The sequence below is a fragment of the Phoca vitulina genome, unplaced genomic scaffold, assembly GCF_004348235.1.
Source record: "Phoca vitulina isolate PV1807 unplaced genomic scaffold, GSC_HSeal_1.0 scaffold20, whole genome shotgun sequence".
In the NCBI taxonomy this organism is placed as follows: domain Eukaryota; kingdom Metazoa; phylum Chordata; class Mammalia; order Carnivora; family Phocidae; genus Phoca; species Phoca vitulina.
Genome location: NW_022589723.1, coordinates 26,855,795 through 26,878,887, shown reverse-complemented (window position 1 = coordinate 26,878,887; position 23,093 = coordinate 26,855,795). Strand labels below are relative to the sequence as shown.

The window sequence follows — 23,093 nt, the reverse complement described above, 5'->3', positions numbered from 1 at the left end:
CAATGCCAAGTTGTGCTCATGTTTTTCATTCTTTTTTTCCACATTGAAGTTACTTTAAGGGCTAACCTTTGCTTCTCCAGAATTCCGGCAGGTTAAACATTATTGTATAAATAGCAATTGCTGCTATATAAATAGCAAGTATCTTAATATAATGATACATATTTAAACCCCATCCCTGAACACTCAGAATTCAAGTAAACATTTACAAAAACATTGCAGCTTTAAAAAGAGAGGGTATTTGAACAGTTTTTATTTTATTGATATTTGGCTAAGATTAGAATCAAATGAAATTCCAGTGTATAAAACAGTTATTCCTACTATGAAAACCTCTTTATTTTTCGACAAGTCCTCAGAGTATTGCTTCCTGAAACTGGAATAACTAAGACCCTAATTGTAAGGTTTTAAGTAATTAGAGGTATTATTTGAATTTTGTATAGCAATGCTGCACTCGCAGACATTATTAGAAAATGGGATATCCCATATAAATTAATTTTCTGCAGTATATTTCTATAAGTGCCTCACTGTATTTGGAGGTGAGGGAGGCCTTTCGAAATATATTATGTAAGTCCCTGTCTCCCTAGTTCAGGGTTAATCCATTCTTAATGTTTCAAAATCATTATAAACATTAATTATTATGGTGTGTACGTATGCTGTAATATAGGATGTCCTCAGAGTCTCTGTACAGGGTGGCCGGGTGTTTGCCCCTATGCTAAATGGCCCCATGCTGCCATACTTTTTATCATTTTTTTTATCTCTTCCTTCAGTATTTATTGTTTCTTCTTGCTCCTATGAGCAGACCTCTGCACTCCTTTCTGCTGTGTTTTTTAATGTATTTTTTATACTGGAAAATCAGATATCAAGGTTTGCAGAATCGTGTCTTACGTAAGAGTAAATAGCCTCTGAATAAATGCCCAAGAGACTTTTTAAGAACAGATACGAACTTTAGTCCTTAAAATGTTAGTGGTATCTTTGCAGATCTTTCTTTCTTTCTGTTTTGTTTTCTTCCATGTTCCATGTCACAACACTTCTGAATGTGAGGCCTCTAATTATGAAAAGTGGCATAGCAATTATTTATACTTGTTTAATAGTTCTCATTTAGTATTACTTAGATAACCATTGGCCTTGTGGATATACTGGAACCTGCATACCTTCTGCTAGTCTTAATGATGATTTTTGGTATGTAAGCAAGGGTAAGGCTTTTTTTTAACTTCCTTTTTCCAATATCTCCCACGGTGCCTCACCCACAGTCTGTTCCCAGAAAATATCTGATGATTAACTGAGATTTAAAAATAATTATCATGCACAAGCTACATACAAATGAAACTTTCTAAGAACTATACTTGTCTCTCATGTTCTGGAAAATGCTTATGTGCTTTTCACACTTTGGTTTAAAAAAAAATCAAGAAAGACCAAGTTGAGCATAAATGATCAAAAAAAATTGTAAAGGAGCTGAAAATTGAATTCTTCATAGATACGAATTCCAAGTACATCACAGGTTTCCTATGGGATTATTTTGTTGATGGAGGAATTTGTAACTCATAATTAGAATCCCTTTAATTCATTCATTCATTCCAACAATAGCATTTATTGAAAGCCTGCTGAGCCCCACCAGGAATGCACAGGCTTATCAGACACAATCTCAGGAAACAGACATTTTGGCCAGAATTTGAAGGTTGCTATGAGTCAGAGCCCAGCTGCCATATGTTAGAAGCATTCCCCCAGTTAAAACTGAAAGCTTTAAAGTGAAGCTTAACTTGTTCTCAAACTAGCTTTGATTCTATTAGAACGATCCCAAATATTTCATGTTGTGGGAAGAAATCTGGAGAAGTGGTGTCATAATGTTTTCCTGTTCCCTGACAAGTCATTCAGTAGCCCTGTCCAAGATCATTTAAAAGAGCCTGGAAATAATCGGAAGTGATGGGCCTCTGTGGAAAACACTTGCAGGATTCCTGTCGGCAAATGATGTTTTAAACCCTAGGTTTAATTTAGACCTGTTGTTAGGTTCCCTATAAGAATCCGTGTGTTTAAAGAATGTCGTCTCGAGAAAAATTAATATAAATGTAAGTTAGGTGACAATAAGGTTTCACCTAAAATAATGATTCTGGATTCTGAGGTTTTACCTATCTGTTCTGCTGGGTAATCAAATGCACAAATGTAACACCTCTCCCTCCCTACCATTAGCTTCCTTTGTCAGTGAATCATCATGTTTTGCATGTACTGAAGACCAGTAATCTAATTCAGTGTCACTTAATCATATCTGATCATCATAATTTTGTAAGGCAATCATATGTATACATTTTCAGTGATGTAACCACTGCATTATTTATACACATTTTCCACTGCATTCTACCATTTATATTATATCATTACCCTTAGTTGCACACAGGAGAATTGTGATCATTTTATAGAAATTATTGATATTGGGGGCGCCTGGCTGGCTCAGCCAGTGGAGCATGATCTCGGGGTTGTGAATTTGACCACGTTGGGTGTAAAGATTATTTAAAAATAAAATCTTAAAAAAAAAGAAATTATTGATTTTTATTCCCTCAAAACCTTAGGGACATAATAGATCTTTTTAAGAAAACATTTCAGGTAGAATCCTAATATGCTTATTAACTGCATTTCATTCTTTGTTTTATCAGGAGTGTTTGAAAGAGAAAAAAGAAACCTTGTTTTCAGAGAATACAAACTCTAATTATGTTATTGAAGAATCACTTTCAAACATTCAGAAAACATTTTTGAAATGGAACAGATAAATCATGAGTTCTTGTGAAGACATACTCATAGGATATGTGATGTACATAACCTTGATCCTGAAGAGTGGGGCTAGATGGACAGAGTCAGAAAACATCTACTTCTAAGTGAAAAATTCTCCAAACTATATGAGTTCCCTGAGTACATACCACTAAATACACAAAGAGTTGGTACTATCCAGATGGCTAAATAAACTCACAGTTCGTACTGTTCATCAGTATATTTTGGTTGTTCATATAGTTATAAACATCTAGTTGTGTCTCATAAATTATTCCAATCCAATGGCTATTGGATATCACCAGTGTGCCAGATACTAATGGTTTTAATGTTTACTGTCTGACCTTTAAGGTCTTTAAAAATCTTGAAAGATAGATATTATTTTTCTTTTTTTAAAGATTTTATTTATTTGAAAGAGAGAACGAGCAAGGGGAGGGACAGAGGAACAAGCAGAGGCCCCACTGAGTGTGGAGCCCAACACCAGGCTCCATCCCAGGATCCTGACATCATGACCTGAGCCGAAGTCAGATGCTTAACTGACTGAGCCACCCAGGCGCCCCGATAGATAGTATTTTTCTAATTTTACAGAAAAGGAACCAAGGCTCAAGGACTCTAAGTAACTTGTTCCCAGTCACATAGCCACCAGGTATTAGAATTGGGATAAGAAATCAAATTTTCCAACTCCAATTGCAGTGCTCTTTGCACCACACATACTGCTTTCAAAAGAAGTATTTATTCAACAAATCTTTACCCATCATCTAATATATGCCAGGCACTGTGCTAAGCCTTAGTGTTACCAGAGATACAAAGGTGAGTAAGACAGATGTCTTCCCTGCCTCTTAGAATCTAGAGTCCAGGGAAGAAGACATAAGAGAGAACAGATGATTACCAGGAAAAAAAAAAATGGTGTGAAGAATCAGGTTTACGGAAAGGGAAGAAGAGGATGCCAGTGGGAACCCAAAGCTCATCTGATGGAGGCTATCAATTTGTCCAAGACCTCCTGAAGGCAGTGACATTTAGACTGAGATTGTAGGATGGCAAAAAAAATGATAAATAGATATACATACATACATACATACATACATACATACATAGATGGATAGATACATAGACAGAGTTGATTCTCATTATTGGCAGATTCTGTATTTGCAAATTTGCCTGCTAACTGAAATTTGTTTATAACCCCCAAATCAATACTGGCTGCCATTTTCAGACTTGTCCCCAGGGGTGGAGTGTCCTGATACACGTCGCCAGCTAAAGTGTGATGAGGCAATGCTCTGTCTTCTTGTCTCAGCTCTCGTACTGTAAATAAGTGTCCTTTTCACAGTTTATGTAGTGCTCCATTTTCCTAATTTTTGTGCTTTTTGTTGGTGATCTTGCTCTTTAAAATGGCCCTCAAGCACACAGCTGAAGGCCTGACTGGTGTCCTCAAGTACAAGGCTGTGATGTGCCTTCCAGAGAAAACACACGTTAGAATAGCCTCATTCAGAGATGCTGGCTGTGAGTTCAATGTTAGTGAACCAACAGTATCTATCAAATAAGTTGTCTTAAACAAATACACAGAAAACAAGGTTATGTATTGACGAGGTAACAAAAATGTTACGAGCACAGGGTCACAGCAGCCTACCCCTATAATTCCCTTAGGGGCAGTGCCTCAGTATTTGCCACTTCAGTGGTCCTGGTGACTTTATAGAACCTAACTATGTTAGATAACAAGAACCGACACTAGGTAGATAAATATCTGACACCACCAAGTGCTGGCGAGAGTTCGGGACAAGTAGAACTCTCAGACATTGCTAATAGGAATGCAAAATGGCACAGCTTCTCTGGAAAACCGTTTGGCATTTCTTATCATTGAACTTCTATATTCCATACACACTAGCACTTCTATTCCTAGATATTTGCCCAAGTGAAAGAAAAACTTGTGTTCACACAAAAACCTGTACATGAATGTTAGCAACTGTATTTGTAAATGCTAAAAAAGGGAAACAGCCTAAGTGTCCTTCAGTTAGGGATTGAATAAACTGTGGGATGGAATTTTACTGAACAATAGAAAGTAACAAATTATTGATATGCTCAGTAACATGGGATGTATCTGAAATGCATCATGCCAAGTAGAAGAAACCACAGTCTAAAGCCACATAATCTATTATTCCATTTAAGTGATATTATTTAAAGGCAAAACTATAGGGATAGAAAACAGTTACGTGGTTGCCAGGGTTTGGGGAAGGGAAATAAGTTGGCTACAGGGGAGCACAGAGGAATCTGGGAGGAAAGGAGATGGAACTTTTCCATATATTGATGGGGTTGGTGGTAATTCAACTAATACTTTGTCAAACTCGAAGAACTGTACACTAAAAAGAGCATGTGTTACTATCTGTAAACTATACTTTAATAAGAGATGAAAAAACTGAGATTTGAATGATGAATCAAAATACAGTTCTTCTAGTTTGCCACAACGATATCAGAAAATACCGTCTTGTACAGCATAGGGAATGTAGTCAATAAAATGGGGAAAACGTTGTTTGGTGGCAGATGGTGACTACACTTACAGTGGCGGGCCCTGAGTAATGTATAGAATTGCCGAATCTTTATGTTGTACACCTGAAACTAACATAGCACTGGATGTTAATTGTATTTCAATAAAGAAAAATAAAAAGAAAGAAAATGGCATTAAAACAAAGAGTACTCTATGTGTTTTACTATAGTTCTAGTTGATAAAACACTTAGTATAAAATAAACACCATGTAATTCATGTAACACTATGAATTGAGCAGTGGTTGCCATGAACATATAAAACATGTTTTCTTTTCTCTTTTTTTTTTTTATAAAGACTTTATTTATTTATTTGACAGAGAGAAAGATAGTGAGAGGAGAAACACAAGCAGGGGGAGTGGGAGAGGGACAAGCAGGCTTCCCGCCGAGCAGGGAGCCCGATGCGGAGCTAGATCCCAGGACCCTGGGATCATGACCTGAGCCGAAGGCAGATGCTTAACGACTGAGCCACCCAGGCACCCTCTCTTGTTTTTTAATGCTTAAATTTAACCTGGTTCTTACTGGTTACAGGAAACAGTTTCTTACTGATTATTTGATAAATGGTGAAATCTGCAATCTATACTATACTTCCAATATATGCATTATTCATAATAGGGCAAAACTTTTGTTTGATTTGAATTACCCTGTTAGATGGCATTTTGACCTTAGGATAATAGAGAAGAAAATAAGACAATAGAAAAAATATGATACTATCACTTATCTTGCTTATATGTGGTTATTTAATGGTAGGCAACTGTGAGACCTGGGTGGCTTAATTGCTCACATCCTCGGAAGCAGGAAGACCTACCACCTGACCTCTTTGAGTGTCTTCCAGTTCTGGTATTTCTCTTTTTTATTCTTCCTTGTTTACAATGGCTTTGTCACATTCCCTCTGTTATATTTCAAGGAGCAAAGATGTAAATCAAGTCACCATTACATTCTAGCTTCTAAAAGTCACCTTCACCATACAATATGTACCTTGCCTTTGGAAGAATGAGCAGGTTGGAGTTTCTGAGGCTATTATTCTACTTGTATTATTGTACTTAAGCCTTTACAACAAATTCAATAATATTTATCAGTAGTTTCTCAGTAATGTGTACCATCACTTACATAAGTCACTCTTTCTTACTTGTATTATGACATTTTAAAAATTACTTTTATCTATATTTAAGATGTGTTGTCAAAACATCTAAAAGGCATATATATACTATGTCTTTGTATAAATAACAGGGTCATGCATGGCTATAGTCAATTCATGTGGACAACAATTTATTCAAATTGCATTGAAAATTAAGTGATTGTGCTTAAGATTATTATACCATCAAAGCCATTTGCTAGGTGATTAAATAGGTGAAGGAAATGCTATACTATGTGATATGTTGCAAAAACTATGAAAAGAGCATCAACGATATGATTTGGAAAAGTGAAATCAGCAAATATCCCTATCTCATGCTTTTTAGTAGAATAGGGTGAACTACAAAATTACTATTTTTTATGTTTTTAACAGATGTGTCCTTTTGAAGTCTTTTAGAAGTGCAGTGTTCGCTTTGTAGTTTTTAGCTTCCTTGCAGCCCTATTGGACACTCCATTACTGATATTTAGAGTTGTTTAATTATTCCAAAATAAGACAGAATTCCCCTTAAGAGTTAACGTGTAGCAAGTGTTTCTTAAATGTACAAATGGCAACATTGTTTTCAAACAAGATAATTACAGCTGTGTACAGTATGCTTCTTCATTAGTAAGTAATTAAATAATTTACTAAATTGTGCAATAATTCATAATGACACATGCTAACCCTGCTCAATTATAGGAGCTAGTGATAAAAGAATTTCTTGCACACATGCCTGAAATTTATTAGAGCAGTAATTTTTGATTCCTGGAGAAGTCAGCTTGCCATTTTCAAAATACTGAGTAATGCTCAATTCAAGGAAAATTTTTTTTTTATTTTGAGAGTCATAGCATAATGGTTAAGAGTGCATACTCTAGAATCCACTTACAAAGGTTGTTTTTAAGGTTCCACCATTTATTAGCCTTCTGTTCCCAGCAAGTTACTTGATTTTTCTGTGCTCCAGTTTTCTCATCTGTAAAAAGAGAGTTTGGGGTGAATTAAATGTTAAAAAGAGCATAAGATCAGTGCCTGCCACAGAGTAAGTCCCAAGGAATTGTGAACCAGGACGAGAAGTAAAGGGGCGCCTGGGTGGCTCAGTCGTTAAGCGTCTGCCTTCCGCTCAGGTCATGATCCCAGGGTCCTGAGCTCGAGCCGGAGCCCCGCATCGGGCGGGCTCCCTGCTCTGCGGGAGGCCTGCTTCTCCCTCTCACACTCCCCCTGCTTGTAGTCCTTCTCTCACTGTCTCTCTCTCTGTCAAATAAATAAATAAAATCTTTAAAAAAGATCTTTAAAAAAATAAATAAAAAAGAGGAGACGTAAAAGAAGCAACAACAACAGTGTTGTATAATTATTGAAAAGCCCTTTTGATCTTGGAAAGTTATCTTTGGGGACATACGGCTTAAATGGATACTCAAAATCGAATGTGAATTTTGGAGTCTTCTGAATTGAATGCCTCATTTAATCTACCTCCCTGTTACAAAATGGAAGGGAAGAGCACTGATTCTTTTTTTAATGTGAATCGAACATATTTAGAAGAATTTTAACATTTCTTATTAAGACAGAAGAACATACCCAAATCTATTCTTGTTTCAGTACTCAAAGCATACTTCCCCAGTGCAGGAATGGACATAAATAATAGGTGTGCTTCTGAGAGCAGCAAAGAGACTTCTGATCAAACGCTGTCAGCCAAATGAATCCCATCCTATAAAGCTGGAGCTTAAATGTGAGCATCAGAACCACTATTGACATGTGGCACAACTGTCTGAAATGTCAATAGTTATAAAATGAGTATTTCATAATGCAGAATAATTGATTACTCTGCTTGACTGAACAGAAACATATTTTCTCTGTGAAAGCCAAATAATGCCCGCATTTACTCCTGGAATGCTCCTCGCTGCGAGACTCGGATTCCCCAATGAAGCCCACGTACTCTGCAGCCCTTGATCATGCACGACAAAAATAGAGAGAACCATCTGTAACTGCTTATCTTTTCTCCATTATTTGAAAAGATGTTTTTAAGATACTTCTTAAAAAATAAAATATGGCCTGTATACAAAGCATCTATATTAATAGAACTGTAGCAGATAATTTTCAGAACTTAAATGGACGAGATACAAAATCAAATAACATTCAGTTTATCTTGTTCATCCTAAAATGCCCTGCTTAGCTTTTCGCTCTGATGAAATAACACCCATTTTCAGTTTTATTCTTCCTCTGTGTGCTATGATGTGGAACTCTTTTGCTGTATGTGTTTTATTAAGTGTAATTTAACTTTATGACTATCAAACCAACTATTAATCCTTACAATAAGACTATGAAATGGGTGAGCAGCAAAGAGATTTATTTTCTAAAGCACAATTCTCTTCTTCTGCCCTCGATTATTTTTCCAAGACTCATTCTTTGAATGTATATAGTTTGCGAAGGTCTGTGCTAGGCACTGTGAGGAAAAGCAGAAGCAATAGTAACAACCTACATTTTGAGCTTTCTCGACTCCTTGTCTATATGTACTTTATGTTGCTTGTGAACCTTCACTACTAGTTTAAGTAAGAGAGGCATTTTCTTTCTCTGTACTTTCATCTGTGTTCTGCCCTCCTGTTAAGATGTTCTTTAATCCTTTTTCTATCCACTAGATTCAATTTGTCTTTCAAAGTGTAATTCAAGTGGTACCTCTTCCATGAAGTCCTTCTTCTCATAAAATTTAAGATTAACCCTGCACAAAGTAGCCCCTCTTACTCTTGGCTTACATAGCATCTTATTTCTGGAACACTTTTTCTGCCTTACATTGTAAGCATGGCATTCATTGGCCTGCTAGATGGCAAGCTCCTTGAGGGAAGGTCTGCTGTCTTAATCGTTTTCCTTCCCTCTCCATGTCCTGGCACATGTTCTTTAAATTGTAACGCACAGATGTTTACATTCTTCATTGGATGGGAGCTTCCGCTCTTATAAGAGATAAGACGTAAGAAAGTGAGACCACAGGCCCCTAGACCAAGGGATAATTTAATTTGTACTCATCTTCGTATTCCCAAGACTTAGCAGGTACTTAATAAATGCTTGTTTAATACACATACACACAGTTTCAAAATTGTAAAAAGCTTAGCGAAAGTGCATTCTAATAGTCATTTCAACACAAACTTTATTAAGGTCAATAATTTATGCCAAGCACAGGCTTTGTGTGTACAACAATGTAGGGGCTGGTGGGGGTGGTGGGGGTATTTCCACTCATAAGTCCTACTAAGACGTAGTCACTCTATCCTTTCTTTAAATGGTTGAATCCTCTCAGCGGCCCTTCAAGGCTCTACCAGCCTTATTTCACATATGAGGAAACAAAGGTTTGTTCAAATCACTCAGCTAGTGAGTGGAATAAAGTTTGGTTTGGGGCCCAGCTTTGTCTAATGTTAGAGCTCATTCGACCATACCACAGAGTTCAGTGACACAAAGAAGCCTCCTTGGAGAGATAAATTGATGTGGCACAGCAGAGAGAAGGGGATGGTGTTCCTAAGAAGTGGATAGGACGTGATCCTGAATGGAGTTGTGGGATGTTTGAGTTGCAGAGACCTTTAAGGTTTGTTCTCATTCCTTCATTTTACAGGGAAGGGGCCTGAGAGGTGAAATGACTTGCCCAAGGTGGCATAGACAGCTAGTTAAGTGTGAAACTTGCACCCAGGCTTCCAGGTTCTGAGTTTGCTTCTATTTGTCATGTTCCTTTAACTAAAAAAAAATCATTTCCTGAATGGCCTGTTCCCCTGCCCTCTGCAGGAGTGGGGTGAGAACACCCAATGGGAAGACAAGGGACGGAGGTCCTTCTGACCTCTGATGTGCATCTCCTTCCTTGCTGCCTTGGCAGGTGTGTGTGTGTGTGTGTGTGTGTGTGTGTGTGTGTGTGTGTGTGTGTAGTAAGGCACCTGCTACCTACCTATTCTGTGGAGGTTGCTCACATCTCTATACCTGTGAACTTCACCCTTCCCCTCATTGTGATGGTTACAAAACATCTGCCAGTTCTTGAATTTCCCAATAGATGTATGAGATATGCGGTTCCAGAAATCTCAGAATCCCTTCACCATTGTCTCCACCCAGCCAAATCTTTCACCTCCAACATCCCATTATACTAGTAACCACACTAATGATTTGGAGCCATCTGTCAACTGTGAGGGGCAAAATGCTGTGCAAACATGTTTTCAGTGGGCAACCAGACACTGCCTTCATTTAGGGTTGCTCAGATGACTCAGGGAGCTGACTTCTCTATAGTTTCCAGAGCCAAGGTCAACTGATTAGTGAGCTTGTTCTTGTTTGATTCTCCAGGACAATAGCAGGCACGTAATACACATTCAGTGAATGCTTGATAATGTGAAATATGTGTGTGTGTGTGTGAGTGTGTAAAATTGAAGATGTCTCTTGCCACCAAAGTACAGTTTATTTCACCATATTTCATGGCTATGTATATGCATACACACATGTACATTTGCATCTACATCTATATTTGTTTTAAAATCACGAGGGGCAAGCAAGCTATATTCATCTGTTTATCTTCTCCCTCTTCCACTCATAAATAGGGGGGCCACTCTGTCACCTCTGGTTTCCAGGTCTCACCAATATTATTCCATTTTATAAATGTTCCTTTTTGAGACACTGGCTTTTTCCAGAAAAATTAAGCAAGTCTGTCAAGTATTATAGGTAAGTTTGTGCCTTCTCTGTAGCTTTCCAAGTAGTCTTATTTAGAACTCTCTGGGTCTGACCCTGTTCGGTCTCCAGGAGACCTGCCCCTCTGGCTCTATGTCAGTCAGAATGGCCCAAGTCCTACAGATCACAGTGCAGTGGTGGCTAAGAATTCGGTTGAATCAAGCTGCCTAGGACCACATTAACCTTTCACTGATCCCTTTCTTGTTCAGCTAGAAAGAAATTAATTGACTTAGCAGGCTGCCACACACTAGAGAGGGAGAAGCAGGGCCTGGGTGAGACCCAGAGCCAAAATGCTCTCTCATGTGCAGCCGCAAACTTTGAAATCATCTTTGTGCTAGGAGCTCCTTGCCCACTCAAGATAAATCTCTTGATCCATTGGTTTGCCGTTCTCCCCAATAGCAGCACTGTAGTGTGATTCAGTGTGGTATGCCAGACCCCATTTGATGGAAAAATCGAATATACCCTCATAAAGTATCATTTCTTTATTTAATCTCTGAAAGTGGGAAGATTGGCACCAATTTACTGGTTACATTCCAGTCTAGATATCCTGTAGAAATACAGCAGGCTTTCCTCAGAGGCATTTGGGAACAACCTGGCATCAGAAATGTCTCTCCTCTTTCTTGCTAAGTGACAGATCAAATGTGAAACCCAGTATATAGGGACCCCATGTGGGGCTGTTACCAGCACTAGAGGACCCTGAAATGAATTACATGTGTTTATAACATGTATAAGTATGCAGGGTGCCCTCCTTTTCTGAGATTAGCCAACAGAAACACTTGAATCAAAAAGTAATGTATAACATAATTCTAGGTATGGTAAAGAATTCCCATCCAGTTTAATTATCTTCGTGTTAGCAATATTCTTTTTCTATTTTCTTTTCAGAACACTTGGTAAAAAAAATTTGAATGGAAAGAATATATTGCTTAACACTGTTTTCCCCCATAGTAGGTACTTCTTAAATGTTTGTTTATTATAATCCAAATAATTATTCCTACATGTTAATATATAGTTGGTAAAAGTTTGCACTGAAATGTGCATCATTTATGGCTCAAATTTGGTAGTATCAAAGGGGGATATGGATCCTTTCATTCCTGACTGATTTACTTGGTGGAGGATTTATAATTCCACAGAAAGTTTGTATTTCAAGGTTGTTTTGTTTTTCTTTTTAAACATCTCTCATTTTTACTTTCAAAGTTTCATGAGAGCTTTGTGTTAATATAAAGAACAATATTATACCCCGGGTTAAAAGCTGAAGACATTTAATAGAGGCATGTATTACAAATAGCATCTAGCCACACAGGAAGGTTAAGACTTAATATCTGAAATTCTGTTGTTGCTCATTATTTGTAGGACCAGAATGAAATACATTTCCAAAGGCTAAGGTCAGTATTACATTATCCTGGAAATGTCTTTGTTGAATAAATGTGTAAATATTTCAAATAAGTATTATGAGATTATATTTCTATTGGGGACATATCTATAGGATGACTGATTCTACTACTTGTAATTGCAGGAGCACACATGTCACGTTACATGTCATTCCCAATTACCGATTTCATTTGAAATGGTCTGGAAATAAATACCGATTACTAGTAATGTAAGACTATTTACCTTGGAGTCAGATGTCTGACAGGCAGGCTAGAGCTAATGGATTTGGTCATTCTTAAAGCATTGTTCTCTAAAACAGGATACTGTTTTAAAGTAACATTGCAAATTTTCCGAGTAGTGTATCTGGATTCATTTACAATGAATATGAAGAACATACCTATGAGCATGCAGTCCCTGATGTCTCTCCATCCTTCAATGGTACAAAGGAAAGAAAATTGTACCTGGGACCTACCAGTAGATAGCTTGGCTTTACTCTTCCTTGTTATAAAGTCCTTAGATCAAGGGAAATCAAGAACCAAATATGAAGGATGGTGTCAATGTAACTGAGGGGTGTTGCCTCATTGGGAGATACAGTTGCATCATGGGAAGGTGGTGTGATTTAATTTCATAATTGTAAACCTCATACTGGGTATGGTTGATTCATTTGAAACTCTTGTCCACTTTGCTATGGCTGGACAGCTGAATTAACATGGGTAGGTCTTGGCTTCACACTTTCATAATTTCTTATTTTTGTGGTTTTATTTGAAAAAAATCTAAAGTAGGGGGATGGGGTAACCGGGTGATGGGCATTAAGGAGGGCACATGATGTGATGAGCACTGGATGTTATAGCAACTGATAAATTATTGAACACTACATCTGAAACTAATGATGTACTGTAAGTTGGCTAATTGAATTTAAATAAAAAAAGAAAAAATCTAAAGGAAAAACTCTTGTTAGGATGGCTTTAGCTGAAATCAAACTTTTCTAAAGTTATGGCTTGATTTAAGGTATGATGAATTTTTCTGACCTTCTCAATCAGGACTGTGTAAATTTTGCCTTGAAAAGGAGGCTGGGGATGGTGGGGGGTATATGAATCCTAGTTTTCTACAGAGCTGATTGTCTGCCTGTATTTTAAACCACAGCCCAACTCGGGGGCAAGGACAACTGTTATATGGGGGAAAAAAATGCTAGGACTCTCCTTATTTAATCAGCATGAAGGCATCAACTAATAACTATCTAATATTTTGAGTTGTAAATGGAAATATAGACCATCAGAAAAGAAAGCAGAATTGAAGTTGTGTGAAGGAACAGTAGCAGGTATGCAAACTGGGCTTTTGAGATTTTTTTTCCTGTTATGGTCAGTGTTATGGACATATGGCAAAATTTTAAATAATGCAGACTCTGGGTATGAAGCATCTGAAATTCATCCTCAAGAGATTTATCTAATAATACTGTCAAGATTTAAGTTTCCATAGGCCAGTAAAAAGGATTAAGCTTCAAAGTTCAGAGGGAATTAAGTATTAATTTTAAGTTAAAATTCACAAAGTTTACCTTTATAGAGGTATTTTGTTTCCCTTCCCAGAGTGCCACAATATCTCATTTTTAGGGTGTGAAAACTAGAGTCTTTCCCACCTGCAGATGGGTTCTCTGGAGAGAATGATGGATATGGAAGAGCCCGGGAATTTAGCGGCTGGCGATTGGATTATCGTGTAGGTGATTCACATAGAGTTTTCTGCTCTCCTTCCATATAACAGTGTTCCTGGGGGAAGAGGGAGGTGTAAACAAGGACCTTTTGTGAAGTTGGTGTGATGGAGATTACCGACGTCTGGGTGGGCGAGTTCCGCCTGCCCGGGCCGAGTCTCCCGGGAAAGACTTAGGAGGCACTTACTCCACTCCCCGGCAAGGTCCGGGTGACAGCGTTGTGCATGGCCCCGTAGGGGGCCCTACCGTCCGAATAGAGCTGGGGCGCTCTGGGAAGTGAGGGTGACTACGGCCCCCAGGCCAAACCCCTCTTTTCCGCCGACGAACTGGAGTATTTAACGCCCCGGGGGCTCCGGAAAGGAAGCGGGAGAGTGGCGTCGGGTGGCGTGCCCCTTGCCCCACGGGGCGGGGGCAGAAAGCGGTCAGGCGCGCGTTCCGCGGGGCGCTGCGTGCAGAGAGCACCCTGGCGACCACAGGTGCTCTGGGAGGCGAAGAGAAGGCTGGGGGCCTGGGCGCGGGCCGGGGGCGCGGTAGGGCAGCGCCGGGCTGGGGTGCGCCCGCAGAGCCGCCGCCGCTCACCTGCCGGCGGGGGCGGGGCGGGGCGCGGCGCTGGGGCGCGCCTGCCTCCCGCCTCCCGCCTCCCGCCCGGGGAGGAAGCGGAGGGGCGCGGTGTAAACAGAGCGGCGGCCGTGATGTCAGCCGGTCACATGGAGCCTCTTATGGCTCGGGATGGCTCTCGGCGGGCGGGCAGCTGCGGCAGCTGCTGCTGTGGCTCGGGCGGCGGCGGCGCGGCGGCGGCAGAGGGGGCTCCGGGGTCGGACCATCGGCTCTCCCTGCGCTCTCCGCACCGCGGCTTAAATGATGTATTTTGTGATCGCAGCGATGAAAGGTGAGCCGGGAGCCCCGCCGGGGCCGGGTGGGCTGGCTGCTCCGGGGGGCGGGGAGGAGGGCGCGCAGGGGGAGGGGTGGGCGCGCCTGCCCGAGCGCACGTACTGCCCGGGGCTGGGCGCCGGAGCCCCGCCAGGGCCTTTTGGGCCACAGCAGCGGCGCCACCTGAGCCCGGCCGCGGGATCAGCCTGCCTCCTGTAGGGGGCAAAGGCGCACGGGCTGGACCCCCCTCTTCCGCCCCCTCTGACTCCTGTCAGCCGCCCGGGTCCGCCTGGCACCCGGCGGGGCTCTCGGAAGAAAGTTTGCTGGGAGTCGCGGAGCTTCTGGAAGGGAGGGGAGGATCCGGGGAGCTCGGAGGAAGCCGGGGACGCCCGCGGTCGGTCCCCAGGGCCCGCACCCCGGACAGCTCCGGCCTACGTAGGGAAGGCGCTGCGGCCGGGCCGGGCCGTGCGTGCGCGCCGACGCGATGTCATCCCTGGGGACTGGTCAGCGCCCCAGGCCTTGCGCCCTCCCCCCTGTGGCGGCCCCGAGGCCCCGAGCGCCCGAGCGGCCGCGGGCCGGAGAAGTGCGGCCGTTTCGCTCTGCGTCCCGCCGCGGCTACTTCCGAAAGCGCCCGGGCCCGAGCGAGACGGGCTTGTCGAGCGTGCCAAGACTCTCTGGGCTACCGTCCGCAGCCGCAGGGCACCCCCACTTTGATACTTTGGGTTGTGGGTGGACGTGGGGAGGCAATCCTGCCCGCAGGAGTCGCGGGCAGCGGTGGAAGTTAGACGGCGGTGAGGGCCGACCCGCGCGGATTAGTCGCGGTCAAGTCTCCCCGCCCGGCCTTCCGCCCACATCAGGATTCCTTAGCAGGCTGGGGGGGATGGCAGGGGGGCTAGTTGAAGAGAGGATTGATTCGAGGTCTTCCCAGGTGAGGGGAAAAAAGCCGAGGCAAGTCAGGGAAGTTTCTAATGGGAGAGCCAAAGTTTGGAGGTGTGCAGGAAGTCGCCTGTGCGGCCCGGAGAAACCGAGCCACGCTCTTAGGACTCTGCAAACAGCCCTGGAGAAACTCAGCCAGCAGCGCGTTGCCGGCTTGTGCACCAGCAGGTTCCTCCGGGGGGATAATCTGCCCGAGCGGCTTCGCGGACCCGGCCGCTGGGAGCGGGGATTTAGAACCCCATCTGTTTGCGGCGCACCGGGCTCCCCTAATGCGCAGCGTTTTTGCAGACCCAGACTGTCCTGCGGGTTCTGCCCATCAGCGCGGGCGCCGGGAGCGCGTTAAGGGTTTGGTAGGTTGAGGTTTTGTTGCAATCCAGGATGGAGGACACTAGTTCCGTATCTGAGCTGCGTTTACTTTCGGATCACCGAGCTTTGCCTTTCTTCACTAGAGATTGGGTGGCATCTCCTTTATTAATTATTAACAGGCCGAAACGTGCTGGACACTAAGATGAGCTGCTTGAGATGAAATCTTTCTATACGATGTATCCACGGCAAATTTTCTATCTTTCCTTCGTGGCTTTCGGAAAACGGGGTTTAATCATTTTTAGAATAAGGAGGGAAAACCTTGTGATTCACGTTCTTAAGCACTTAAAATCATTTTGCAAAGAAAAAATGTTTTTCTTACCGACTTTTTTTTGGTAAAAGAAATCTATGCTTTTCCCCTCCCCCTCAAAAAAACTTTTATGCTATTTCCTGCGTTTTATTAATCCTGTAAGAGTAAAACGACTCAAATAGCCTTTGTAGTCAAGACATTTTCTTCTGTTTTTTTTTCCCCCCTTTAAGTTATAAAATAGATTTTGCTATTTGGAAGATGTCAGTGCCAGTCTTTATCCATTTTATGTTGTATAATTTGTGTTGATTGGGGGGAAGGGTGAAAAGCTAAGATTATTTCCCCTCGTGAACAGTAACCACCAAACAATAAGGAAAGTATGTTTTAATATTTTAATCTAATGTTGATGCTTCCCAAGGATTTTGCTTTCCTAGCTCCAGTACAAAGTTCGGTACTATCCCTTACTAATATAATCATGAGAATCACACAACCACCAACATCCCCCAAAAGCTCTAGCCCACACATTTGTCTTGGAGTGACCTCTGGCTGCCATTAGATAATAGATTCATGGTAATGTGCTTTGAGAAAAGTAGCTCAGAAGTACTGGCAATGCAATTTTTCTATAAGTGTGAGAGAGAGAAAGAAATAGAATGCATCTGGACAATTAGAATATTTCATTTCCAGTATCCTAACATCCTGTGTTTTAATGGGATTATCTCACTTTGGTGCAAATTTAAACTGAAGAAAAATAGTTTGTGGGAAAATGAGGAGCGCTGTAAATGTTTCCATATCAGATTTAAGGGGAAGAAAACTGGCCCAGAATCATATTAAATACTTCCCTACTGCCTCTTATTTTTAATAGTTAAATTGGTTCCATATGTAAGAGTTTGTATAATTAGATTTTTCATGCAAAACAGAAGTACTCTTTATAATACAGCTTTTTGGTACATGTATGCATGTGGATGGAGGAGGAGAGAACAAGCGACCATAAAAGAGAAACATTCTCTTTGTTGGCTGATTACTTATGTTTTTTAAACATCATTAAATCGGGCCTTTTGAACTCACCAAAGAAGAAAATCCTTCCTCTGCGTTAGTTGTCAAATAAGTTTAGGCTTAAAGTGGTTTCATGCTTAGAAGTAATAAATCTTCATTTAAGCAACTCTGGTCTCATCCTTCAGTTTTGTTTTTGTTTAATTAACAACAAAATTCCAATACCATTTGGATTGCTTCTTGGGCAAACAGAGAGAGCCAGCGATAACATTTATAATCAGGGGAGCACTTCTTCTGCTCATCATAAAAGTGCATTGGCCAAATGTCAGGCAGCAGCCGTGTGCTGAAAGGAAATGCAAGGGCTTCATCAGTTTCCGTAGATTATATACCCCTTTGCTTCATGAGTGCTCAGCCTATGGTCATGTAAATGGAGTTAGAGTGGAGAGAGGCTTACAGGGAATTTCTGTCCCATAATAGATTCTTCCCCCAGCACAATTCATGTGCAAATGAAAAACTTCACCTTACTGCTTTGAAAATATTTTGTGTTGGTGATTAGTAGTATTTCCAACTCACATAAATTTGATTTTATAGTTTTGAAAAACTTGGCCTTTCTTTTTACCCAATGAAATGTGAATTTTATCCCTGGTCTTCTTTCAAGCATTCCGTCAGTGGTATCCCTTAACAGGGATTTTTGTCCCATTTTTGTGACCTTTGATGGGTAGGATTGGGAGAAGGGTGATGGCTGGATCTTGAAAAGAGAAAATCCAAAGGGCTGTGCCACCGGGCAGAGTTCATCGGGCAAGGAGGGGTCAGCTCTTTTAAAGACAAAGAGGATCTCTGAATCCATCTGTCCATGGGAGGAGGGGGGAGTTCAGACCCTCTATGAAGTAGAGAATATTTTTAAAGCACCCTTTTCTTGAGCAGCCTCTTGATTTTATATATTTGAATCACAACACTTGAAATGCAAAGCAACATCATACTCGAGTAAACCACTTTGCTCTCAATTTGAATTGAATACCATGTAATTTCTTGATGCTGCCCAGTTATAAAATAATACGATTTCTAAATGGAAGTAGTCCGATAGAGGGATGGATAGATAGATAGATAAATAGATAGATAGATACATAGATAGATAGATAGATAGATAGAATATGATTTATATCTTAGGGGTTATTTTATAATTAGTAGAAAAATTAGTAAATATATGTTAATAGTTCTTACTGCACTCCTTTTTCTCTCACCTTTCCCTTCCAGCCAAGTGAATCACAATGAAATGGATGAGATCAGCAAGTAGATAATTGCAAAGCACCTGCAATAGCACCCAGCCACTTTGTAATTTGCTCAGTGTCGTCTAAGAAAATAATATTTACAAATGGCCATTTACTGGGAGAAAAAGTTATTAGATAGATGGATAGATCGATCTGCAGGGGTAGAGTTGGAGTTTGGTTTTCTTAAAATTCTCTTAAATTATTTTAGTCATCAATAAAACCCATTGCATGGAATGAATCTAAGTACTTCGTCATAGAAATGTTTTCTGATGCAGTCTAAATATTCATAGTGCTTATTAGTAAGAAATCAAGGCTGCTTTAATCTACATATTTAATATTTCGTAAGTATTAAAACCATAATTAGAATCAGCAGCTACACCATGTGTATGTTTCTCTGCTTTAAAAAAAAAAAAAAGGTAATTTGGAAAGATCCACCAGTGACAACACGTATGAACTGACATTTGATATTATGTCAAAGACCACGTATTGACCCTATGAGGAATGACTGACAAATTTTCCCTCTCCCCCATTTCTAGATCCTCCCCTGAGGATACCTCCCTTCCAGCCCAGCGTTTGAGTCATGGACTTAGAGATTCATAGTCAGAGCTTTTTGTATTTGTTAGTATGCATGCTTTTCTGTAACTTGTCGGAGCATTATGTCCAGAGATAAGAGGTCTAAATAGACCAATAATAGCATATATTATTAGCCCTTGGGCAAAATGCAAGAAAGTAGTTGAAAACTTTTATTTCTGGATTTTCTTTTTAAAGTGACATTTGGTAGCCCTCATCATATTATAAGGAGGTAATGTGATAATTTTAAAAATCTTTGCTCCTGTGAGTATGAAAAGCCATGTCCAACCTATTCCCTAGGTTTGCCAGTGATTTCATTTTTTGATTTTTATTTTATTGCCTCTGAAGTTTACTAGGCATTTCGTAAATACATAGATGGATGAGCTAATCTATATTTGTTTTGTACTTTATGTTTTACAAACATTCTTATCTCATTTAATCCTCTGTGGAAAGTCACTGATAGTCTCATGGTTTTTGGCTGAAGTGAAGCTCTTAGAGGTTATGTTGCTGTAGCCAAGCTCTTCCAGCTGATAAATGGTGAAGCAAGGACAGGAGTCCTAATTTCCCCTATTTTCATGCTGCCTCCCCTAGAGGAAGCTGTGAAAATGTCCTGGATATAACTTTGTCTCTAGTTAGTGAAAATTATAACTCTGGCATTTATAAGAGAAAAAAATAGATTCGATTATGTAATGCTTTGCTGAGCCTAATATCTTTAAATTACTATTTAATAAAATCAATTTGGTACAAATGGGGTTATTCTTATTTGCTCATCATTAGCTCTCTTCATCCATGATTTTCATTAAGTCTGCTTGTTATAAGAGGATCTGGGTGAAATGTAAGCATTACCTTCCTAAAGAATACAGAATACTATGAAGTGCAGCTAACCTGTATTACCTACCTCCATTATGATAGAATTGAGCTAGAGATTTATCTGTATGTGTTCCACTTATCTTTAGGCAAAGGGAGCATTCACAAATGCATCTTCTAATTTTAATATGCCTTTATGTAGAAAGCTGATGAAGCCTTGGGCTTGTGAGTGCTGTCCCGAGTGTTTCCATGACAGCGAAGGGGCATGATTGTGGACATACTCTTGAGAAATCTGTTGTCTTTTAGAAAGTCACATGAGAGTAAAAGTTTCCAAGTAGATAGATCTGCAAAAGCTCATTTCTTGATGGGTGTTTACTTTTCTGCTGACTGGATTGAGATGTGTTTGTCTGAAAGCAAAGCAGTGTTATTTCATAGAGTCTTGGGGAGAGAAGAAACCTGAGAAGTCACTCAGATACGTGTCCTATTGGCCTTTGGTTCTCCACATCATACCTGCCAAATGGTTGTCTGATTATACTTGAACACCTTTTACGACGGGAAACTCACTATTGTTCAAGATAGCTTATTCCATCTCGAATTAGAAAATTCTTCTTATATCAAGCATAAATCTCTTCTTTGTATTTTTAATCCCTCGATTCTGATCCTTTCTTTTGGGGCTGTGTAGACATATTTAATCCATCTTTCAAGTGAAAGATTGTCAGCTATTTGAAGACTCATAGTATGAAACACACACAGCTCTGACCTTAATCTTTGCTGTCCCTCTCCACTGCGCTCTATCCGGTCAGTCTCCCCGCAGTCTTGGTCAGTTTCTTTCTTCTTCAGGCATACTTAAGTTTGTCTAGAACCTCTGGAAATTCTGTTGCCAAAAGTGCAACCCCAGTACTAGCTGTGGTATGATTGACTCAGCACTTAACCTGCCACATAGTAAAGAGTAAAGATTTTAAAATCTTGTTTTAAATTTTTAAAGATACATAGGCTAGGCTGTACCTTTAGGCCATCGCATGACCGGTCTGTGTGATATCATAATTTGCGCAAGTGGACTTTTGACCTATTTAGAAATGCTTTTAGGTGAACTGAAGTTGGCTATTAAATATCTAGGAAAATCAAAGATATTCTAAAAATAATTAATGGAACATGAGAAGCATTTATGAGGTGTTTTCCTCCAAACTGGTGTCAGTTCTGAGATAAGGCTGCCCTCTAGTGGTTACTTACTCGCGGAAAGCCACAGCCGTCGTGGTGCCAGTGAATTTCCCATCAGGCTGGTGGAGGGGGTCAAAGGTTGAAATTATTTTTTCACTTGCTGTGGGGCATTCTTCATCAGATTCCAAAGTGTAGTGCATTGTTTTAAGTGGTTATTAGAAATGCAACTGTGGTGGAGATAATGAATTTCAAAAGTTTCCTTGGATGATAGTAAGGGAAGTTTTAAAGCTGAATTACAAAATTCTGTTTGGCTCCATATTAAATTTTAGGATGTAAATGAGATTTGGTTTGTGAGTAAACAATTACTATGACCTTAATGGTAATCCTTGTAATTTTTAGTTTCAACCTTGATTCTATTCCCCGACCCTCAAATAAAATTTAAAAAGAGATTGTCATTTGATCTGCATTTTCCCTTTTTAAACCTAGAGCTATTTTTTTTTTCCAAAAAAGATCAAACATTTAGAAAGAAATAAACTATTGTAGCTTTTTTTGGCAATAAAATAATTTTAAACATGGATGCAAAACTATTAACCACTTGATACATGAAGACTATGGTTAGATCATTTGGTTCATTTCAGTGTAAGCAGTTTGCCCCAAAATATAGAGTATATGTTACGTAGATTTTTAGAACATCATATAGAGTTTATGCTTTAAAAAACACTGCACAAAATAGAAATAAGAATACATTTCTGTAATTTTTAGGATAAATAGATAATACGAGTGAATTGCAGGCTCAGATTTCGGTGGCATATCAAGTGTGAAACAATCATAAAACAATCTAATTTCTGTGTTGGAATCAGAGAAATAAGTATTGATCCTTTAATATCATTTAAGGAAATGAGGCCTCTCAGAAGAATGAGAATACAGGTTTACATGAATTTTGCATTGCTCAAGAAGTCAAGGCTTCGGAGCCAAGTTGGAATAACCAGGATAATAATAATGACGGGTAATCACCGAGATTTTAAAGGATGACAGGCTCCCTTGTTCCTACTGGAAAGGTGAAATTGCATCTTTATGTGAAAAACAAGGAGGGGGGTGGGATAAAAGCAAGAAGAACCTGCTGTTTAAACTTTTCCATCATAGAAATAAGAGAGTGGTTCAGAAGTGAAGACTTGTGGTTAAGTTTCAGATCAGTTATTGAAGCAAACCGTTTTTTTAAACTACGCCACCCAGGAGTGTGATTCTTTCACCACATGACAAATATTCTCTTTTTCATAGAATGTTATTTTCATTTTTCAGTTGCTGGGGCTCCCCCCCCCTTCTTTTATTTGTTTATTTCATGTCAAATCTTGTGCAGAACAAGGCATAAATAATTAAATAAATTGGTTTCAGCAAATTCTTATTAAGTGCGTCCTGTGTGCTGGGGTATACAGGGTCCACCTCTGTGCTATTATAGAGCTGAGACACCTGCCCCCAGCTGTGTCCCTTAAGCCGTGAATTAGCGTCTACAAAATGCACTGAGATTGGCAGCCACACTTAGCCAGAGACGGCTGCTTTAAAACCGTTGTTCTTATAGGTTTGCAGCTTCTGTGAGCGAGATGCCGTTTAAAATAAAGGAGAATTTGCGACACACACAATGAAATGGTACTGTAATTGGATAAAGCCAATCATTATACTTATGTGCGAACAGAATTTCCTTCCAAATAAGCCAGAGTTTAGTTCTAAAATCCTGCCTCAAGTAGG

The 23,093-nt window shown here is 40.2% G+C and overlaps 1 protein-coding gene across 2 annotated transcripts in view; it reads left to right on the top strand.

Moving 5' to 3' along the window:
- The window catches only part of RORA (RAR related orphan receptor A), a 704,001-nt gene that overhangs the window by 588,599 nt on the left and 92,309 nt on the right, over nt 1-23,093 (top strand). Inside the window, exon 1 of one of the 2 annotated variants that reach the window (XM_032417116.1) lies at nt 14,892-15,030. The exons of the other annotated variant lie outside the window; for it this stretch is intronic. Coding sequence (XP_032273007.1) covers nt 15,000-15,030 — 31 coding nt within the window. The 5' untranslated portion in view covers nt 14,892-14,999. Of the gene's footprint in view, nt 1-14,891; nt 15,031-23,093 lie in introns of those variants that run through there. 2 annotated transcript variants of the gene reach the window in all.